Source organism: Anser cygnoides, chromosome 5, assembly GCF_040182565.1.
Source record: "Anser cygnoides isolate HZ-2024a breed goose chromosome 5, Taihu_goose_T2T_genome, whole genome shotgun sequence".
Classification (NCBI taxonomy): Eukaryota; Metazoa; Chordata; class Aves; order Anseriformes; family Anatidae; genus Anser; species Anser cygnoides.
The window spans coordinates 12,025,981-12,048,442 of NC_089877.1; the positions used below are offsets into that span (position 1 = coordinate 12,025,981).

General features: G+C 43.8%; 1 protein-coding gene across 7 annotated transcripts in view; it reads right to left on the bottom strand.

Annotated features, from left to right (window-relative positions):
- Positions 1-22,462, bottom strand: part of NAV2 (neuron navigator 2) — a 422,583-nt gene that overhangs the window by 213,222 nt on the left and 186,899 nt on the right. For 5 of the 7 annotated variants that reach the window (XM_048050015.2, XM_048050013.2, XM_066997395.1 and 2 more), the window contains exon 1: positions 20,774-21,608. The exons of 1 other annotated variant lie outside the window; for it this stretch is intronic. In XM_048050015.2, coding sequence (XP_047905972.2) covers positions 20,774-21,031 — 258 coding nt within the window. In that variant the 5' untranslated portion in view covers positions 21,032-21,608. Of the gene's footprint in view, positions 1-4,574; positions 5,227-20,773; positions 21,609-22,462 lie in introns of those variants that run through there. One more of the 7 variants, XM_066997399.1, reaches the window with a different exon arrangement.

Here is a 22,462-nt window from a genome sequence, read left to right on the forward strand (position 1 = left end):
GGCAGTTTATAAAAAAGGCATCTTTCTTTACAAAAAGAAGCTTTTGCTCAGCAAGTAAACCACACAGAAGTAATTCCTGTCTGTGAGTTAGCATCTCACACAAGTGAAATAAACTGCAATAACGTGCACCTTTCATCACAGTGTAAGCTAACATGCTTTATCTGCACAAGCTAGGAGCAGGCAACCAGTCTCTGAAAAGAAGATTTACTTCCAACATTTAGTCTAGCTGCACAGCGTTCAGATTACAGAGCAACAAAAAAGAGGAAGGCTCACTGCTGTTACTATTACAGCACTTCACTAATGTGACTGGTAAAAATAAACAAACCTGAGAGCAAGCCATTACTAGTTTTCCGCTGAAGATAAATATTATTAACGTTGCTTGGTTCGCTCTCCAAGTATTTAGCCCCAAAGCAGCAGCTTTCCACTGACCCTTGCTCTGAGATACAGACCGCCAACACAGAGAACTTTTCTGGCAGGGTGCACCACAGCTCTCCCAAACCCACAGCTATGTGGGAAGCATTCTGGCAACTCGGACCACAGCACTAGTGAGGTTTTGAGAACCTTGAGGTTTGATTCATGAAAGTCCAGGACCTGGAAGGAAAGGAGGAAGGAAGAGAGCTAAGAAAAAAGTGACATCTGCCTCAGCCTGCCTTCCAAAAATTGTGTTCTACTCTTACGGTTTGGAGAAGTGTTACACTTTTCTCCTTGGCACAGAGTATTCCTGGACAACAGCACGTTAGGGCCTTCTTTAGCTAACTTGAAACACACAGATACCATTACACAGGCTAGAGAATCAAGGCTCTGTCATCACACTAAGTCCAGACTAAACTAAAAACATTCAAATCTGATATTGTTGACTTAAGAAGTCAACCACTTCATTGAGTCGTTCTAAATTGCTCTTTGTGCTTGCCCTTTCAAATCCTTAAATAAGTCCATTTCCCAGTCTTCTACCTGTAACTAACAGCTCAGCTGGACGCTTCACCTTGTGCTCTCAGCATCTTCGGACCATGGCCCAGCAGCACTGGGACAACTCCTGCTTGCCCTAAGGATGCCCGCCCTTCACTCACCTGCCTTTTAATCCAGAAGCCACCCACCTACCCAGGTGATAGCAGCCAGCTCCAAGGGCCACGTGCGTGCCACCACCTCTCACCAGCTGTACCCAGCGTGAGCCTAACTCAGCGGTGGGCAAGTGGCAGCGTTTCTGGGAGAGCTGGGAGGAAGCAGGCTGCTGGAAGGCTCTTGCTGGTGAACACCTTTCATGCAACCCAGCCAGCCTACGGACCACTTGCTTCGACATACCAAGCTTCCACATCTTATGCTAATAATTATTCTGAAAACAACTCTTCAGTCCCTTCTATTCATTTACCAATTCTCAATTCAATTACTAGATATCCCTCTAGTGTGCTACCAGAACCACAGAAAAGACTAGAAGTGTTCAGCTATAAACAAAATCGTTACTAAAGGAAAGATGTCCCATATTCAATATATTTGCTTTCGTCCATCACTGCTGCACATTACAATCTAGGATCGCTGTAAGGAGCGTGTGCTGTATCGCTGCTACCCAACTCAATTTCCAGGCTCTGTAGGGATCAGTCACATACAAACTGGAAGAAAAGAGATCACACATGAGCAGTAAGGTTTGACTTCCATTACATGGAATATTAGTAATTGAAATTGTTCAAAACTGACGGGGACAAAACGACTGTTCTGCTTCCTGCTGGTTTAACTGCTCCTAGGCGAAACTGTGATTACTGCTAATAAGCCTAGAAATCAAATTAGCCTTCATAACAATAGAGAACAGCAAGTTACAAAATAATGATACTTTCCAGGCAGAATGGCCTCCTGCAGCAGAAAACATAGCAAGAATGCTGTTTGAAAGAACGCAGTGAAATCTGCATGTACCATTTGTGAGGGAAGTGTATTTGTTAAGAAGTGATGCATTTAGACATATTCCAGGTCCCGTAAAATCACCTTGCTCAGCCTTGTAAGCTGTATTGGGAAAAACACAAATGGAAATAAATTTGCTAATGGGAGAAGTCTAAATTACTACAAGCAGTCCATATAACTGTCTTAGGAGTCTACACATTAATTCCGATTCCCTGTATCTGGTCGGATTGGCTCAGCTGCTACTGGAGCACATTCTGCTGGGATACCAGAGGGGTCTGGTGGGTTGCTGCGCCTGCACTCTCGATTCTGGTGGTGGCAGGGAAGCTGATGCTTCAGAAGCACGATGAATCCTGGGATCCTTCTTTGGAAATTAGAAGATGATACAATGACAGTTTAGCTGTTCAAAATACATTGGTTTCTATTACAGGGATTCTCTTTCCTTCTAGAAGATCAAGTAATGCTTTCAATTTCCTGGCCAAAATCCCCAGGAAATGCTTATGACTTCAATCAATTTACATTTTTCCCTGAAACATACAGATTTTGTAGCACAATACATGGCTGCTACAACAAAGGGAAGGAAACATTTAGGTCAGACCCCTACCAGAAGTCAGACCAAATTCCCATATATGCCAAGGATGACCTTAGCTTTTATGTGATTCCTGAAGGATTCACAGCAAATAACCTATGCCAGTAATTAACAGGGAGACTTTATGAAGCTCTGAAATACTCCAGCAGATGCCTATGTTTTGCACTGACAGAGAATCTTCAGATTAAGCTGCAGGATGTGGCTTTGTCACTGGAGTGTCTGAGCCAGCATCTCTTTTTTCCTTTTTTAACTAAAATTTCTCTGTATCCACCCTACTAAAGGGATTGCAATAAAACTCTCTATATACTGGAAGGACAATTAAGTCACTTACGTTAAGTGCAAAAAGTCGTAATTTGATAATGATCCACTGATTTCAGTAAGCTAAGACACTAATCACTTACGAAAATCAAATTTGCGCCGGTAATGTAGTGACTGGGCTATTCTGAAGCAATTCAGAGGTATTCATTAGCTCTGCCTCCATATGCCACCAAATCGTGGCTCTACCCGGACCGCCGTCAGGCTGGGGTGACACCGCGTTACCTCCTGTGAGGCTTCTGCCTTGTGGTGCTTTATGAGGAGAGGCAGCTGCCGGACTCACAAATCTTTTTTTTTTTTTTTTTTACACATCTTTTACCGTTTTCCAGCCAGGAGGCGAGCACCGTATTGGGCAGCCCAGAGCTGACACTAAGCGTGAAGGCTCCAAGAGCCGTGCACCTGCCTGCGCCCAAGCCACGGCAGCCGGTCACCGTGCTCGGAGAAAGGCTCCGTGTTAATTTTCACAGCACCGTGCACCCCCAGAACAGAAGGAGGACACGGAACACAGCGGGGATTTCCCCCCGTGCCCAGAAGGGCCCGCGTACGGCCGCAGCAGCCCGGGGGAGGCCTAGCAGCGCGGCCGGCTGCGGGGCGCGGCTCGGCACCGCCAGGTGGCAGCAGCCGCCCGGCCACCGGCCCCGCCGGCCTCACGCTGCCGCCTCGGCCGGGCCGCGGCCGTGTGCGAGGAACGGACCCCCCGGAGCCATGCCGAGGGTTTGGTCAGACCTCAGCAGCTCCCCAAAATCACGAGCTGTCACCTCCCGCCCGAAAATGCCCGCGCTCGGCGCGCAGGAGACCAGCCTCCCGGGGCAGGCCGCCAGGGCCGCTCCCCTCAGCCTCCACCAAGATCACAGAATTGTAGGGGTTGGAAGGCACCTCGAGATGCTCTTGCCTAACCTATATTTGGGTTAACTTTCATCAAGAGGCAGAGGGGGCTTGGTGGATGGAAATTTATTCCAACTGCGAACGTGAGCAGCGAGTATAGCTGCAGGCATCACACGGCATTATCACGCTATAAATCAAAAAGCAATCTGGCCTCCACCGGTAACCCAGAACTACTGTTTCTAAATTTTCTCTTGATCAGTTTAGTTATATATATATATATATATATATATATATATATATATATGTGTGTGTGTGTGTGTGTGTGTGTGTGTGCGTGTGTGTGTGTTTTTAAACAGAGATGTATTAACAATATCTCCAAAGGTAAATTTAAAGATTATATGTATATATACAGTTATAGCTCTATCCTCACCAGGATTCATTTGGCTTTATAATAATGTTGGCAAAAATCAGTCCTTGATCTACACCACTTCCTAGGCTTATTTACTAGGCAACCCCAAGTGTTGAAAGATGTCAGACCATCAGTAATATCCAACTCCATTACCTCAAAACAAATACACCACACTCTAACAGCCTCCCTTCTGGCCTGCGTGCATCTACTCATTGAGCAAGTCAAAAAACACTACAAAGAATCCTAAAGCAGACCTTGAATAAGTTGCATTGTAACTGTTGATCTCTACTAAGATTTTGGTACATCAGATGGATTCACACCCACATTTCTCTCTACAGCAGCTACTGAACAGATAGCACAGAACACGCTGGCCTCCGGTAGAGATTACCAGTCATTCCTGACCTGATTTAGTGAAAGGGTTTTAGCAAAATAGGAAGGAGAAATTATTATTTCAAAACTAGATATCTGAAGTACACCATCTCTCTCCTGTGTGTTGTTTTACCTACAAAGTATTAAGCAGTTAGACACACATCATAAATCATGAAAACCTACCAGTTTTATACAGTGCAATGGCTTAGAAGAGAAATCAGACCTTCGTCTCCCACTGGGCCACCTACCAAAAACCTCCCACTTCTTTCAGCAAAAGCCCATGCCATGCGTTAGCTTTCCCTACTGTTGGGTTGCACTGAGAAAAAGAAGGGAGGCACACAGTTCACATGTGCAGCTCTTGAGGTTGATTAGAAACAGCCGTGACTCTAAGGCAGCTTAATCATGAAAAGCTGAGCTAGCTAACTGGGAGGGAAAGAGAAGGAGCCAGCTGCAAAATGTGAAAACATGATCAGTAATAGGAGGAGGGGTTGAAGCATTAACACTTTATCAGAAGTCATATCCAAAGAATAGAAAAAGAAACATGACTGAAGACAACAGAAGGTGGTGGAAGAAAAGGAGGAAAGGAAATTTTGTTTTCTTGGCTTCCACCCATCACTGTAGGCTTCTAAAACTGAGCTTGTTCATCCTTAGGACGCAAAGGATGCGGATAAAAAAAAAAATTATCTCCTGGTTGGCAAAACCCATCGCGATCTTTTTTAAGAAGAACAGCTGGTCAAATGCATGTTCCGCGTCATGACTTTTTGTCCCAAGTTACTTGATCTTTAAAATCAGCTCTAGTGTTGCCCATGAGTTTGTTCATGAAGCTACATTATGACTTTAACTACTAGACGTATTCAAGCTCCTTCAGAATTTAAAATAAGACCATAAAATTACCCACTGACTCCAGCTGAGATATGCTTGCTATTTCACACTTTCACCCACGCTCATTGGAAATTCAGTTCAAATGTGACAACTTGGTTTTAATCACAACTAATACATGAGGCCTTTTTTCTCCCCTCTTTTTGTTTCCTGCATCCCGAAAGCACTGAAAATGATGTGTACGGTGGCAGAAGGCAAATCAAATGCCTCCTGGAGGTACTCCAAAGCACTACACATCTAAGCAAGAGGTGTCAAGCTCTGCAAAATATAACTGGATATGAAGAAGCCTAAAACACACTTCAATCTGAACTATTCTTCTGGGCGTTTGGTCTCAAGCCCAACACTGCAGCTATTCACAGCATCCACTAATTCCCCTGTGCCATTTCTAAGCCATAGGACTAATGTTCTCCTTTTAGTCTCTTGAATGGAAGTGATGCAGTGCATTGTAACTGACTGGACCTTCACATAAAAAGACCACATAAGTAGGGTTTCGCTCTGTGTTCAAACTGCTAAAATTTGCAAAGCTAAACACAAAGTCAACCTGCTGCACACAGCAATACAGTAGCACTAGTTCTCTAGAAACTAAGCTATTTTTAAACTGCAGTAGCAATGTGAACTGCATAAATTAGCATAATTTCAGCCTCAGAAGATAGTTCTCAGTTTACAGCATTACATGCTACGAATTAACACTCTGCAGATTCCTTGCTTCTACTAAGCATGAGATTCACGTAGCAATACTTAAAATCCCCTTTTTCTGTCCCCCAAAATCCCAACGGCCTGTCTTTTTTACACTACCCTTTCAGTCCCTTTCGGACAATCAAAGGCTTGGATTTCATTACAAATCTCACAAGGTCTTTATGCGTAACTGGTGGTTTTGTGGCTTCATAATTGCAGGACATCCTACTATTTTCTCTGCTGGTGATTTTCTGCTTGTGGGCAGATGGCATCGAAGTGGAGTGCAGATGGTAACCCACAGCCCACAGACTCCTCATTATAATTTGAAATATTGTGTGCAGGTCTTCAATTCTTATCTTTTCTTTAATGCATTTTCAGCATTAAAGCTTTTTTTCAGAAGACAGCCCAAAGTAATGACACCTATTCTGTTTATAGCTGAGAACCTTCTCCTAACAAAGAGGTAACGATGTGCCTCGTATATTCACAATTTTTCTTGAAATCCATAAATCATTAGTGGAAAGGATTTTAAATCTAGTATCTCTTGCTTTGATTCAAGCATTACCTTAAGGGGAAAAAAGAATCAATGATAAGGAAAAAAGTAGATCACACTGAAGCTTGAAGACTTAAGAGTCACACAGGTAGCTATTTAAGGTAATTCCATGGCTCCAGGTATCGCTTTACCTGAGCTGCTTGGAATTATAATGGATTTATCTCCACAGAACACCTGTGAGATAAGGAAGTTGCCATGACATACCACGGCAGGCAGCTCTAGGTGACTTGTCTGAAGCAGTGACAGGGCTGTGAAGGAACTCCGCGTGGGTCTCCCAGGCCGACGCGCTCACCTGCCCGTAAGCTCTGCAATGCCTCTCGGCAGAAAGGCACGGCTCCAAGCAAAGGGGCCATACAGTACATTCTTACTGTTCTTTCGAGCCTTCACAGAGCATCCAGTCTGGTGGAAATGGCTTTCCTAACCTCTTGACCAGTTGGGAAAGTCCTAGAAACAGCAAGTTAAAAATATCTGTGCTGGAAAATAGTTAGGAATACTAAACTTTAGAGGTCAAACCTGGATCCCTGAATAGTTTGTATTAATCTAAGGAAAAACATTAAAAGAAATACACTTATCCCTTAGTTCCCTTAGTTATAAAAACATAACAAACAACATTTAAAGCCATCCAAATGACATAGTTGATAAAGATTTGGTAACTCATTAGCTAATTTCTTCCATTCCATAAGCCTAGATTTGGACCTGATAAACACAAATAAAATGATCTGCTGGAGCCTGACAACCTATTACTAAACTGCACTATTGTAACCCAGCTACAACAGCACCTTGTAAACTGTCTCACAAAATGCTTTCTGTCTATTTAAAGGACTGATAAATGTTGATTAAATAAGCTTACTGCCTTTAAGAGTAATCATTAGCAAGTCTTTTCTCAAATGTCTGAAATGACTTGTTCATTATACTTCAAAACATTCAGATGTTCAACTGGGTTGAATATAATTTTCCCTTAGTTCTCCTGGTTATTATATATATGCAGAGCGTGTAAATAAACCACAGCACAAATAATATGACTGTATAGTACAGGCCTATAATCTTCCCCAGCATGCAGGCATGGTAATGATCTTACACACGGACAACACGAGATGAAGTAATGAAATATTTCATCACTAAAGGTAATTTAACTTGTCTACATTCATGGAAGAAGATTATAGGAAGTCATCTTCTTAGAGGATTTACTTTCACAGCAAAAAAAAGACAGTAACCAATGATCATTAAGGAAGACTTGACCTTTCTTTGTGCAGGCACGACTGTTGTGGCCTATACACTAAATGCAGCATTGACATCAACTGAATAAGTTTGTGCTATCTTTTAGCGCAAAGGTTTAAAAAGGGTAATAGAAATACTGGAACTTGAGATATAATACTGAAGGATTTGTACCTCAAAAGAAATGAACAGATACATTTCCTCTCTAGCTTCATGACCTTTATATTAAACTAATACAGGTCTTCGAAATAGAAAATCGGCATATACTGTTCCATTAGAAAATTGAATATACTGTTCCATTAGAAACCTCAGCTGAATTCACGGCTCAAGAGAAAAAAAAATTTCCAGGGGAAGAGAAAGCTCCATTGTAACCTCTTTAACAGAGCCTTGACTTTGTAAAGCCCAGCTTCGCTGCACAGTGCCTCACATCTTGTTCAAATGCCTGCTCAGAGCTCTTTAGCACATGAGAGGCCCATGGCGTATGGAAAGGTAAGAAAGTTTTGGCAGACAACGAAATACCGTGCCAGCATTTCTGACACAGTAAGAATGACACTATCACACATCTGCTCATCTGTGAGAAGCAGGATCTGCCTGTGACAAGGTCAATTTTGAGAAGGGTTGGTATTAAAAGATTACGCTCCCTCCATCCTCTCACTGAGTATGTGCTAATTATTTCAGGATAGCGTAAGAATTCTTTGATCCTCCAACTCTTCCTTCCTTCCATCACAAGATGACTCTGGCTGCCTGCTCAGCCCCAGAGCAATGGCACGTCCTAATTCCGTAATTGTGGATTTAACAATTTTCAACCTTGAAATTTAACCCTAAGAAATTGAGTATGTGGTAATCCATGTAATCCAGGCCTCTACACCTGTCCCTCTTCCAACTAATCTCACCATCCCTCATCATGTCACATCTTAATTTAGAGTCCTATTTGCTAAGGTCAGTGTGAGTGGATGCTCGGAAGCTGCAACTAGTAGTATCTGTCGCACGGCAGGACCAATTACTTCCTTTGTGAGCTCTGTGACATACAGAAATATGAATAAAATGCCAAGCCCTTCCCAGCAAAGCATAGAAGATCTCTACAAGTGTTGTGGGAAACAATGGAGCAAGAGACAGGAAAATAAATAAATAAACACAGTGTAGCCCTGGATAATGCGATCTGCTGGTATTAAGTTTTCTCCTGGAGGAGTTAAATATATACCAGCTGCTCTACATTAAACTGAGCTGGCATTTTAAATCATGCAAATTAGCCTAGCTACCATCCATTTCAGTCCAGCATTTAATAGCATCGCTATAAATGATGCAGAGGACTGGCCAAACCGAGCCCTGCCATTTCAGCTGCTGTCAGAAGAGAAAGGAGGAGGGAGGGGAACGGCACTTGGTGATTCTGCAGCTATTCACAAGCTGATATAAAAGAGACTCCTCCTCCCACCACAGGTATTGTTACAGGACTGAAATGTGCACAAAATGCCTAAGGCTTTCATTTGTTGAAAATGCATATATATCAAAGCTGCTAAGAACCACCGCAAAATTACCTAGAATTACATGATTTGCCAGCAGACCACTGAACTTTCAGATCTCTCTTTGCTTAATGCTGCATAATAAGCACAGAGTGGACCTGACAATCCATCAGCTTGCTACTGCTGATGCAGCAGCCCACAGGGAGCCAGGGGAGGAATCAGTCCCCAGTACAATGCCTCATGCTGACGGCCATTGCTCAGACTACGAAGACAACGGCCCAGTGCAAACCTGCTGAATCCCGGAGAGCTCTGGAGGTGACAAAGAGGGCTGGCTAGGTTGTATCTAGCTCGTATTGCTGGGGCCCAGAGGTGACGCTTTAGCACAAAAGTGAAATTCTGTGCACGAGAGTGAAGAATCTGCTGTTGAGCATTCTAGGAGTTTTTTGATTTCAGACTCTTTCCTATGCCTTTTTTTGGTTGTTTTTTACTTTTTTTTCCAAGTGCCCACAGTTGCAAGTAACCTGTTCAACAAAGAGAAGCTGGGAATGATTTCTCTGTTAAAAATTAGGTACAAATGCCTCGCTAACCAACCCAACAAAACAGACCACTGGTGGAGACCTGCGGGCATCTCGCATCCCACTGCACCACACTGTGTGCGCACACTAACCTCACCTCCAACAGGGCTGGTCCTCCAACTCTCACCACCAGCCTTCCAGCTGGAAAGCACCCCTGAGAGGAACATCTTCCCTAGGACGACCAAAGCAACCCATGGCAGAGGCAGCCCCAAGCCCCCCACGGGACCCTCCGCTCATCCCCCTGCACCTGAGGCTTGGTTAGCTGCTGGCAAGGACGGGACACAGCAGACAGACTTGGTTCCCCTTACCTGCCCTTCAGTACCTACTCCATCGCCCAAAGGCAGCCACACACAGGGCCAGCCTGGGGTCCCCTCATGGCCTGGGGCCGGCTGGGACCCCACAGGGGCTCACCTCTGCTGTGGGTACCTCCCACAGCTCGGCTAGGGGAAGGCAAGGCAAACATCTCACAGAAAGGCACCGCACCTCCAAATTTGACTTAATATTCACAGCACTCCCCATCGCCTGGTGCTACAGGGACAAGCAGCTGCGGGCAGAGGAGGAGATCCGTGTCGGTCTCACTCGTGGCAGAGGCTTCCATCATGGAGTTCTACTTGCATTTACTTGCATAGAATTTTACTTTTGACTCACAAGCAGATCCTCATAAGGGGCAAAAACATTTGAAAGAGGGTTTTGGAGTCTAAGTATTAAATCCTGTAACACCAAGCCACTCCATGTCGTCCTCAGCCTACCAGGTAAAAAGCCAAAAGGCTACCTATTGAAAGCTACGAAAAGGAAAATCGTGTTTGCCGCAGAGGGAAGTTTCTATCTAACTGCTTAGAAACGGCCTCCTAGGCAACCGCTGCTCTTCCCTCTTGAAAAGCAGAAAGTGGTTTTGTGCAGTAAATTAGAGCAAGTTCCTCAGTATCCCCCTGGCCTCGTACAGCCCTCAAGTCAGAGGCCTTCCTCCTGCCCTTCCCAGCTGCAGGAGGACGGGCACCTTTCTGCCAGCCAGCCCTGGCAGCGCTCCGCTCTGCTCCCGCGTTACCCGGCATGACCAGATCCCCATGCGCTCCCTCCCCGGGCATCTCGGAGGAGTAAGACATAGCAATGCGGAAAATAATCTTTCCCAAAATAATCCATCCCAATAAAGCCACAGACGAGCCTGGAATACGTATGCCCATTCTGAAAAGCAGCCTGACCCGCGGTTACAGAGCAAAAAGAACAACCCATTTTTAAGCTCTTGCTTCAAACAGCCTACGCACACTTGATCTTGTAACACAGATGACATTTTTAAAATTAGTTTTGAAGACTTAAATGTCTGCAAGGCTCTTTGAAAGGAAGGATAATTTGTAACTGAATCAAATTTGTCTTAGCAGACTAATCCATTAATTACTGTCTCCACCAGCAATAATCAAAGTTGTGCACTGACCTTTGCAGATGCAAAGGTGTCCTCGACATCTGTTCCGGGACTTTTAACCTTGGACACACACGTACAGATACTGTTCTTAGATGAAATCTATGAAAATAAAACTTTGAATCGTGCTATGTTGTCTAAGGAGGGTTTCTGACTGAAAAACATGACATGAATCTTTACATCTCCTTGAACTTAGGATATTACGCTTGATAGCTGCATCTGCTGGAGGAAGCAAATCTGCTAGGCCACTTGTACAAGTTGATTAGAAATGACTTCCTTGTAATTAGTGTCATAATCTGAGAAACGGCCAAAATAGACATGACACGGAAAGGTATCTGTTGCACTCTTAAAAACTTGTCATAGAAAAGCAGCATCTAGCTTACCAGTACTACCGTTACCTGTAGTTTCCAACAGTGGGCGGCTCAAGTGGACACAGCAAAAGAGAAAGGGAGCAGCTTCTAAATGCCTGTTTTCAGATACCCAAGCGTAAAAACATCTCAGTATCCACATGTGCCACCAGACGTCACCACACAGGCCTAATCAGCAACATGAAACCCCTCCGGGGTATTCATTTTGTTCTACCAAACACACTTTGTGTGGAAGTCCAGCTGGGTATGACCGGGTTCCTCCACGCAAGCTTCATGGTACGTGCCCCGGGGATGCCCGGGACCACCAGAGCCAAGAACCTGTTCGTACCCCAAGTGGGGCACAGACACGGTGGCAAACCTGATGCCATTACAGTCCAAAACAGGATGCTATTGCAGTCCAAAACTGAACAAGCGCAGGGGCAAAAGTCCTAGTAAAAGCCTATCTCGAAACCCAGAGGTTAGATATTTTTCCTTTCGTTTATTGTTTTCCCACACATTGCTTCCAATTCTAAAATAACCCAAAAGTAAAATGAAAAATAATCCAAGGATAACACACCTAAAAATACTTTCAAGAGGAAAAAAAAAAAAGGTGGAATCACAGCAAAAGTCCGGATCTCAGCCTGATTTAAAATAAGAAGCAACCTGTTTTTTCAATTATTTACTTTAATAAACGGTTTATTTATTATAGGTTTTAGCAATTGTTTCCATGCCTGTGATTTGCAAAACTGAATAAACTGAGAATGTTTCCACAAACTATTTCAGAAAGAACAATTTACAGATAAAATTAGAGACATACAAGTAAGTGCCAAGTGTTTGACTGAATTCCAGTTCTTGGTGAATGGAAAACCAGCAGCCTCCTGTTACAAAATGTACCAACAGTTCATGTCTAATAATACACATAAAATCTGACCATTTATATACTTCAAATATAACTGTTTCTAAAAATAATACTCAACCAGGGTATTTTTAGTCAGGTAGATTTCTCAGGGGAACGAATCTGAATTTGGTTGAGATTCTACAGTTTGGTCTAAGGAAGAGCAAATGAAATCAATGGGGTAAATTTCAAGAGCATCTCTTGATTTATACCAGAATCAAAATATAAAATTTAGCCCCATAGCTTAAATAAACAGAAAGCAAATGAGAAAAAAAAAATGGAAGGAGATAAAAATTCTTCCACTGAAGGCCCGACTGTCAATTTATTCAAAACCGTATCTTCTAAAACAATACTTAAATTTCTTTTGTATTGCAAGTTTAGGAAGTTCAACCGAAGTAATTATTAATTTAAATACCTCCTTAATTTCTTCTGCTTTGGTAGGAAAAAGTGACGCGTAGGCTAAAAGCATTGAACTACTCTACAAATTAAACTGAGATGTAAATCCAGGGGTGAGATAATATGGAAACTGAAGTTCCGGAGTAGACAAAGTTTCTCAAAGGACTCTTCAAAGGAAATCGCAGAGAGCCAAAACCAACCCCCAGATTTCCCAAACCAAAAATGAAATCCACCCTTCCCATCTCAATAAAATAAAGGCTTTCTTTTCAAATACCCTCTAGATTAAAAACAAACAAAACAACAAACAAAACCACATATAATTTGGATATTCCAAATATCGACTGGAATTTGTAAAGAGCATAGGTGGTGTTCATCTCATCATTGTTTCTTTCTATTTGGTAGTTTTCGGTACTTATCCTTTAGAAAGATTCATTTTATTTACCAGACCTTACTTCTGATGAGAGCATTTTGTAGAAGACTGGAGAACAAGACTTTACGATGAGCTCCGTGAAGTATGTCAGTGAGGTTTTCAGTTACTAAGACCACTTGTACAGCTAAAAGTACTGTCTATACTAGGTCTACCATACACAGAAATGCTTCTGTCTTTTAGTTTCCCCATTTTACACTTGCTTATTAAATTTATCCATATTTGAACATTAACAAATTAGATATACAAGCTAGCAGTTGGACAGCTAGAAAAACTCAATGCATTTCTGTTGGCGCAAACTTCAGTTCAAACAAACCTCCAGCAGAGATTTAGTGTCTAAAAAAATTAAAACACAAACCATACATCAAAGAAGAGACAAACAATGGAGGAAAGGTAAAAGCCAAACTCTGTAAGCTGCCAGAGAAATTCGCCAGTGCAGCTGAGGATACAAAGAAAGGCAGGGAGAAGGAGAGCAAGAGGAAAAAGGAACTTGTTACTGGTTAGAGGACAGCGGGACCAAAGTATCTACTTGGGTACTGCCATGCATAAAGCATCGGAGCAATACACGCAATACTTCTACAGAGCAATACTTCTTAAATCAGGGACAAAGTTGAAAATGCTCACTGAAGTAATATAACTTATGGAATAAGCTAGAAGTTTCAAGGACAGAGGGAGAACTCTTGGACACCGTATGCATAAGCGTTTTGAATTGAATAACAAGTAGCAGCAAAGGAGAAAGATAATCTAATAGTCAGGGGACGAGCTAGTAATTTTCTATAGCACAGCAGATACTATGACCTTGGGTAAGTCTCTTTGTACCTTAGCCGTTCATTTACAAAGTAAGAACCATATCCCTACCCCTATAGAGTGCTTTTAAGTTAAGTATATTAAAGTTGGGAAGCCCCCTTAGATACTACCTATTTGCAGTAATCAGAGAAACAGCATAAAACTCAAAAGCAGGAAAAAAGGTCATATTAAATGGATGTTTCAAAACCACTCACCTTGGACAATGAAAACTTGATTGAATTCAACAACAGCACAAGGTCACCAACACATAGCTTTGGAAATGCCGTTTTGGGCAAGTCCACAGCAAGGTACCGAGCTTGGGAAGGAACATAAAATGATGAACAAATGCTCTTTTTTCTGAAGAACTGTCTTAAACCAATAACAGAGCAAAAAAATTTTTCACTCGTTATCCAGTCACAATTAAAAGATGAACGGCACTCAGAACCCAGGTGACCCTTTGCAGACTCAAAATGAAAAAACAATGATGAAATAACCTCTTGAGTTTGTAGAGCAACCTTACATCTTTTGTTCAAATGCAGGGCATTTGAAGAAGGTAATTCTTCAAATTAAATGACAAATTACTGAAAACTCCATATTAATAATCACAATAGAACACTTTATAACTTGTTACCTCGTTTGTTCTCTGATAACATTTCATTTGGAACAAACACCTTACAATTTAATATATAACATAATGTACCTATAAAATAATAATCAAAACCATTATAATCATAAATAGAAGGATTTGGCTACTTAAGAGACTCAGACTGCTGATACAGCAATCTTCTGGAAGAATATAATTAAGGACATAACTACCATTACATAAGCAAGCTCATTAAAATTAATGCTAACTTAAAATTAATTTTGCGGTTATAGATTTTGCTAGCCTAAATCTATGCCTTTTCTTATATTTTTCCAACTCTTCAGTAACTTCTTTGCAGACATCCTAAACATGACTTCATTTGGCTTCCTCCAACAAAGCAAAAAGCCATCTTTTATGGTTATCAGTATTACTAACTACATTTGTCAACATTTCTTTTATAATTAGCACAGCAGTGTTGGTGAGACCCAATTCCACCACTGAGGCAGCTTGCATAATAGCACTGAGATCAGTTTATGTACGTCTGATTTTCCACTAGAACCAGATTAAGACTCACAAGATTTCTACCCTTCTGAAGACAGCTCTATACTAAAACTACAAAGCCCAACATCATGAATAAGAAATGGCTAATGCATGTGAGAAATGAGGGCATAATTTTTCTGTAAATTTTTTTTTAAATCTTTCTCCCCATGAAGCTTCAGATTAGCAAGAAGTTGATATGGAGGTATAAGACTGCTTTTGATAAAAATAATTAACATTTAGAAAAGTAATTACTAATATCTGAACTATACAAATTCCTCTGGATTGCCAATGGCATGGGAATGGGGACAGCGAGGTGGAGAGGGCTAACTGATAGCTTATAGATTGCAAGTCACACGTGGCTCGTGAACCAGCTGATGTCAGCCTAGATTTGAAGTGTGGAAAACACTGGAACAACCCATTAAATAATCCATTTGTGAGTAGCTAGACTACTCCAAGGCAGCACACAACTAACTGAAATACTCTCTGAAATTTTTCGGTAGTGTACTATCAACCTGGGAGTGCCTACCAGGTAGAGTTTTACAAGGATCCACAAGGGAGCATCTTTACCATTCCATATTGGCATTGACTTGGAGAACAGAAGAGGTAATCAGAAAAACCCAGGGACATTTCTAATCTGGATGGGTGTTCCAAACAGTTTGGGAGATATACCTAGAACTCAAAATGTTTTTAACAAATTGGGAAAGCAGTGTGAATGGAATAATATCACTAAGAGAAAAATGTAGTGTAAAAATAGAAAATGGGAGCTATCTGAGCGAGGTAGTTTTATTGCAGGCAATGATATCATGCCACAGTGAATCATAAAAAAAATATGAGTCAACAGGGTGGATCTGTTGCCAAAAATTAAAAATAAACTACATCTTTTTAAAAATCTCTGTCAACTGAAAACTCAAGTGTAGGATAGAAAAAATGATACCTGCTGCACTCAGCTATAATGAAGCAGAATGAAGTGTTCAGTTTGAACAGAATTTTTTTACAAAAGATTTAGGCAACTTCTACTGAACTCTACTGAACTGGATTCAGCAGAGAGCATGAATAGTTGTAAGAGTTCTAGAAATCCTGAGAGAAACAGCTAAAAGAATTACAGAGAAAGAGAAAAGCGAGGGAGAACATGCCAACCCCTAGCGAGCACCTATCTTCCACATCTACCAAGGAAGGGACAAGCGAGCTGCCCAACTCGCAGCCAGAGAAGTGCACGTTTGGTATCCGCAATCCCACTGCCACCCCTCCCCAACAAACGTTAAGGACAACCGTGTACCCGAGCGGGTTGCTTCAGGTGATGGCTGAAGACATGCTTTAATAGCAGGTCAGACTGATGCCTGTCCACAGTGACTCGAGGTGCTAGAGTGGAAACGGAGGACCAACGACTTTGTAACGTGCCGGTGGTTATAGGACTACTGCAGTTACTGAAGACCCAAACAGTAACTGCTTTTTAGGTTCTGCAGAGAACAAAAATAAAGCAGCTAAAGTATACAACACAACAGCAATAAACACGGTAATTAAATCCATGATCTCCTTCAATGGCTTTCACAATAACGTCGCAACAGGCTGTGTTCTTGCAACAGCCTCTTCCTTCTTGCACCCTGCACAAACAATTTTACCGTGGCCAAAGACTTCTAATTGGCAATGACTTTGGCCTTATAAAATTAATGCAAATTTAGTAGCCAAATACATATGACTTTTTCAGAATAACTAACAAATACCACGTCGTATATGAGAGATTGCTATCTTACTATCTATTTGACAGAAGTTTCTCTGGTAACAAAGTTAAATATTTCCAAAACAATGCTCTCTAAACATGGGTATAATTTATTGGCGCTGTTTTCAAATTAGACGAAATAAGCACGAGTGCAACAGTAGAATACTGTTGTGCACAACACAGGGAGTTTAATATGGAAAAATGAATGGAGCATGTATATCAGTAACAATAAAATACAAATGATACTGCCATGATTCATCGACCTAAGATTTCAGGCTAGCATTTACAATGGGCTTGATGCTAAAACCCTCAGACCTTTCTTTGGAAAGTGCCTCTGAAACGCACTGAAGAATGCTTTTTATAAATTGCACAGCATTTTAAATAACCCATTGCCCTTATATGGCCTTAAGGCACAAAATTTCCAGTTACTATAAAATTCAGCTTACACATGTAAAACCGTAACAAGAAGGTTCAAAAAAAAAAAAAAGACATATAACCACACAGCAAAACAGAAAGCAGTTCTCACTGATATCCTACTTTCCCAAGTAGGATAGCTTGATTTTTGGCATTTTTTTTTAAATGAATATTTTAATGAACACTACATGCAGCGCCCATGGCTTTTGAAGAATTGAGATCCAAATGAGTACAGTCTGGCACTGAAAAGCTGACGGACCTAGAGCTGGTGTTCAAGTGGCTTGAATCATCCAACAACAGTGTTAGAACAGGATCTAGTACCTTCACGTTGTGACTTCTAGTCTATGCACTAGACACAGCCTCTTTTCTAGAATACATCAGTACAGTAAGTGCAAGGAAAAAGGCAAACATGAATTCAGTGTGGAAGTACATATACAACCATGTCGGGGGAGAAAGATTCAGACATATGCATGAAGATATCGCTCTGTACCATCTGTCTGATCATCTGTAAGCAGAAGACCTAAACATTAGGTCAAATGAGTTGCTCTCTGTCCTTATTTTGTCCGTGCTACTGAATTTTTAATTATGTAGTGCACAGAGGACCGACTTCAACAGGATTAAGAGAAACTCCCTTAAATACTCCCAGAACATCCTGTGGCTTGGCGATTATTAAACTCTCCAGAGACATAATAGAAGTCTGAAATCCTTCATGTTGACATAGAAGCTGAACTCAGATATCCTACTCTCTTGAACAAATACTCTAACCACTCAGCAGTTGTATCAAAGCAATGCTTCTCTTCCAGTTGCGTTGAAAGTTGTCTGATGCCACCTTGGCTTTTGATAGCAGCAGCCTATGCCTCTAACTCTAAGAGAAAGTTTGGGGATGCAAATTCCAAGTTCAGCCCCCACAAGGAATACAGCACGAGACACGCTGATTTCAGTCATTTTTACTTCTTGTCCTAGGTTTTTGATCCAAGTGTCAGAACCTCTTTGCAACTCGTCCTCCACCCACACAGGAAGATATTCTGTCATTCCTGGTGGGCTGCAAACCCCCGTGGGGACCCAGATCACCAGAAGAGAGGTGCCAAAACACTCAGCACCAGTCCATTTTCTGGATCTAAACTATAAATGCCATGGGAAGAATGTGAATTCTCTCCCTGGCAGGGGAAAGAGAATGCCAGGTGCCTGCACAGTAAAATGGCGAGGGCCATATATAGTGCTTTAAATAGCCAAAGAAGCAGATGATCACCCTGTAGCACATACATATTCGAGATATTTAGTCCTAGTGTGGTGTTTAAGACTAAATCTCGCGTGGTTTATTGTCAGAAAACACTTCTACATCTGAATATAGCTGAAGGTTTCCTGGGCTAAAAACGCTTCTGCTACCAATACGCCACCTGGCAGCTGTCTCTCTATCCCATGCCTCCTCCCACTCCTTCACAGGGGAAGGGAGGAAAAGAAAAGAACAGCACCCTTCATATAACTGATCTGGAAAGATCTCCCTTTAGATATAAACCGATGTCCCAGATCACTGCCTTGAATGGCAAAACCCTGCACGCTGATGTGGGTAGAGGAACCAAGGTTGAATCAATAAGAATAACATAAGAGGACTGTGTTTACCCACGATAATGGATAGTAAAACAAACCTCACTCGTTCACACCTTAAAAGGTGCTGGTCACCCGCTAAGACGTATACCCAAGTGAGGTTACTGAGCATGACAAAGCCTAGGATTTCTCCCACTGCTGAAGTTATTAAAGCTCAAAATTATCTGACATTTCTTTTGCATCAATCTCTTCCCGTTTAAATAAAATAAACGAGCTTGAAGACCCTTTCATCACCAGAATGTACAAATGGGGTTTTGTACTACATCTGTATAATAAGGGTTAAAAACAACTTGCTATTCTATTCTCCTTTCTGCTGCCAACAGCTACCACTCTGGCAGGATCTCTCTGGTTATAATGTAAGATCAGAAAATATTTTTCAATAACAATCACTTTTGCAGGAATGTAAATTTCTATGCAGAAACCAAGGTGCATCAGAGAGCACAGCATATAATGAGATTTTGCTGACATTTCATAATTACAAGGACAGACACTAGCACAAGGGAAAAATAGCATTTGTTTCCCTCTTAAGAGCATGATGTGATGCACAGGTCAGTCTGTCTGCTGCCACCACCCTGACACCAATACTTGTCTGTCTCCTTTTTCTGCTCTTGGTCCCCGAGGAGCTGCTACAGGCATGCTAGCCCAGCCTCACCAGCCTGATATGTCATTCTGGCTACCAGGAAACAAAGTGCAGCATATCCTAAAATTCAGGGCATGAGGCCAAACACGCCCAGTCAGTAGTCATGCTTTCCTGAAGAGAACAGGGTTACGGGGCCACAGATTTCAAAGTCTAGATGGCAGGGATGACTCATTATTCCCTGAGGAAGGAAAAGAAAGCAGAGAAAAGGAGAGATGTATCCATCATCATTTCCCATTCCGGTACAGTGGTAGCACCACCTTCTCCTGGCCTGAGATGCCCGTAGGAGAAGCCTGTAACGTATACGTCTATGTCCAAAATTCACCATGCAAGTACCCAGCGATCTCTGTAAGATGCTAATCGATTCTGCTTGCTGCAGCAGACCGTCCATCCGCTTTGCTCATGCCGTAGTATGCTAGCACACGAATGGCTCATGCTGCTGCTGAGCACACTGGGGTATCGGCAGCACAAGGCAGCCTGAGCCATGCTGAAAACGTTACTATGCTGACAAAAAAGGAACCGAGCTGAAGAATGTACGTTTCTCCTCCCCATGCAGAAGCAGCATCTGTAAAAACAATAGATTTCACTACAACGTGGATGTTTTCTAAAAAATGCAAATTGGTAAGAGGCTGCACCTGTGATGTCACGCACACATAGCATTAAAACAGACAATTCCACTTGAATATCCCTCTCCTATGTAAGCTATTTAATTTAGCTGCACTGTGAATGACACTTGTATTGTAACCGAGCATAAAGCACTGCCTCCCTTTCGTTCCCCTCAAAACTGCAAACGCCAAACGTTCACACAGCTAGCGCTGTGTGACCACAACCAAATACAATATATGGTCATGACAACCAGCAGTCTTTCCACATTGCAGCCACGGAACCCAGCCATCGCAATCAGCACCTACAGAACAGACACAAAGAGCGCACCCCAGGAACAGCATCCCTGCCATCTCCCTGCCACAAACCCCCAAGTGCAGGCAAAGCCAGTACACGAGGCAACGCAGAGCAAGAGCACGCACAGCACCATCCCTCACAACCCGTGTCAGCCCCACCAGGCTAGCGAAATTACAAAATCATCCCTTGGTAAGAGATGCCACACTATGTGGAATAGAAAACACCCCACCACTGCAGACAGATGTTATTACACACGCACCCCCCCGCTGCTGCTCACACCACCGTCCACCTCATAAAACCTGCTGCATGCATTCAACGTGTGAATCCGTTCTCACATACACCTCCCCAGCCTTCGGCGCTTTCTAACCTGTGTGTCAAATCCATTTTCTACCGAGCTACTCTTCCTTGGTGGGAGTCCATCTCCCGCATTTTCTTGTCCGTTAGGAGACTTGAGAGGAATCTGGCTGGAATACGATGGCTTCGTCACCTCCACCTTGTTCCCAAACTTCAGGTAACAGGGTTGTGGGATGGTCCTGGCCGTCGGGACGTGCAGGATCGGAGCAGCGCTGTGGACGGGTTTAGGTAGTCCCGATTTCATTTTGGAGGCTACCAGGATGGCTGGCATTTTCTCTTTCTGCTTTCCTAACACGTTTCTGTCAGCAGCAGCAACGGTGGATACAGCAGGCAGGGAGAGAGAAAAGGGCACAGTTGGGAAGCTGCTATACTAGAGCAGCCTGGTGGGTTGACTGCAGGGATCTCCAAAACCAGCTCAGAATGTAAAAAAAAAAAAAAAAAAAAAAAGCTTTCAGCCTAAAATATCTCGCAGCTTCGTGCCAGCCTTCCACCTGTTTCCTCTGAATTTATTCTCAGTTCTTCGCCACTGTCCTCCTTCCTATTTCTGCTGCTGTTTAGCTCGCTGCTTCGTTCCTCCGGCCGGGTTTTCCCCCTGGCAGCAGCGGCAGCCTTTGGCTCCGTCTCCCCGTCACTGCATCCCCGAGCCCCCCAGGAACCCGCTGCAGCGTGTGCTGCCCCGCCGGCAGCGGCGCAGGGCGGGCGGGCAGGATTTCCAGCTTAAGATGTCTTTCTCCGCTCTTAGCCAAGAAGCAGATGCAGCTCAGCGCGTTAATGACTGATGCCCTTGGATGCGAGCCTTACCGAGCCAAGCCTCTTAAAGCCTTAATATCTGCCCGCAGGACGGCGACGCCGGAGCCGAAGGAGAAACCGTCCGGCGGCGGCAACGTCGACTACCGAAACACGCCCGCGGTGGCAAAATTCCCCGGATCCCCGTGTGCCGCTCGGGAAAACCCGGAGCGCACACGCTCAGCTGCCGGGGAGGGGGGGGAGCGGCCGCCGCCTCATGTTAGGCGCCCGCCCTGGCGCTGCCCGCACCCGCCGCGCTCTGCCTCGGGCTGTGGCCGGCCCCGGCTGAGGCACGGCCGGGCTCCGGCAGCCCCGGGGAGCCGGGGCGGCGCTGCCGGCGGGAGCGGGAGCCAAATCCCCGCCGGAGGAGGGGCCTGGGCCGCGCCGGCGGCTTCGGAGCCCTTCGGGCCACAGCGCCCTCAGACAAAAAGCCCCGGGGCTGACTGAGCGCCCCGAGGGCTCCGGGAGCCTCCCGCTGAGGGGATGGCAGCCCTGTGAGGCCCCCGGCCTGCCCTCAGCCCCTCGTTCCCCTCAGCCTCTGTGAGGGGGCCGGTGGGCAGAGGAGGGTCCCCACAGCAGCACCCACAGCCCTCCTGAAGGGTCTCGGGGCAGCCCGTGGCCTGACGGCTGCCCACAGCCCCAAGGCTCGGGCCCCACAGAGCGCTCCCACCCATGTGGCACCCCGCATGCCTTCAAGGTGCAAGGGCAGGTTGTTCCATCTCGGGCTGGTTCAGACCAAAACCTGTGGCGTTTCCAGGGTGCAGAGGGCTCTAGGATTAGGCAGCAAGACTAGGAGAGCGTTTTAGGATTGAGAAAGCTCGACTGGATATCAGATGAGTCCCCGCATCCCTGCATCCTTCTGGGGACGTCCTCTGAAATGACTTAGCCAAGGTTGCAGAGGGAGTAAGTGGCAGAA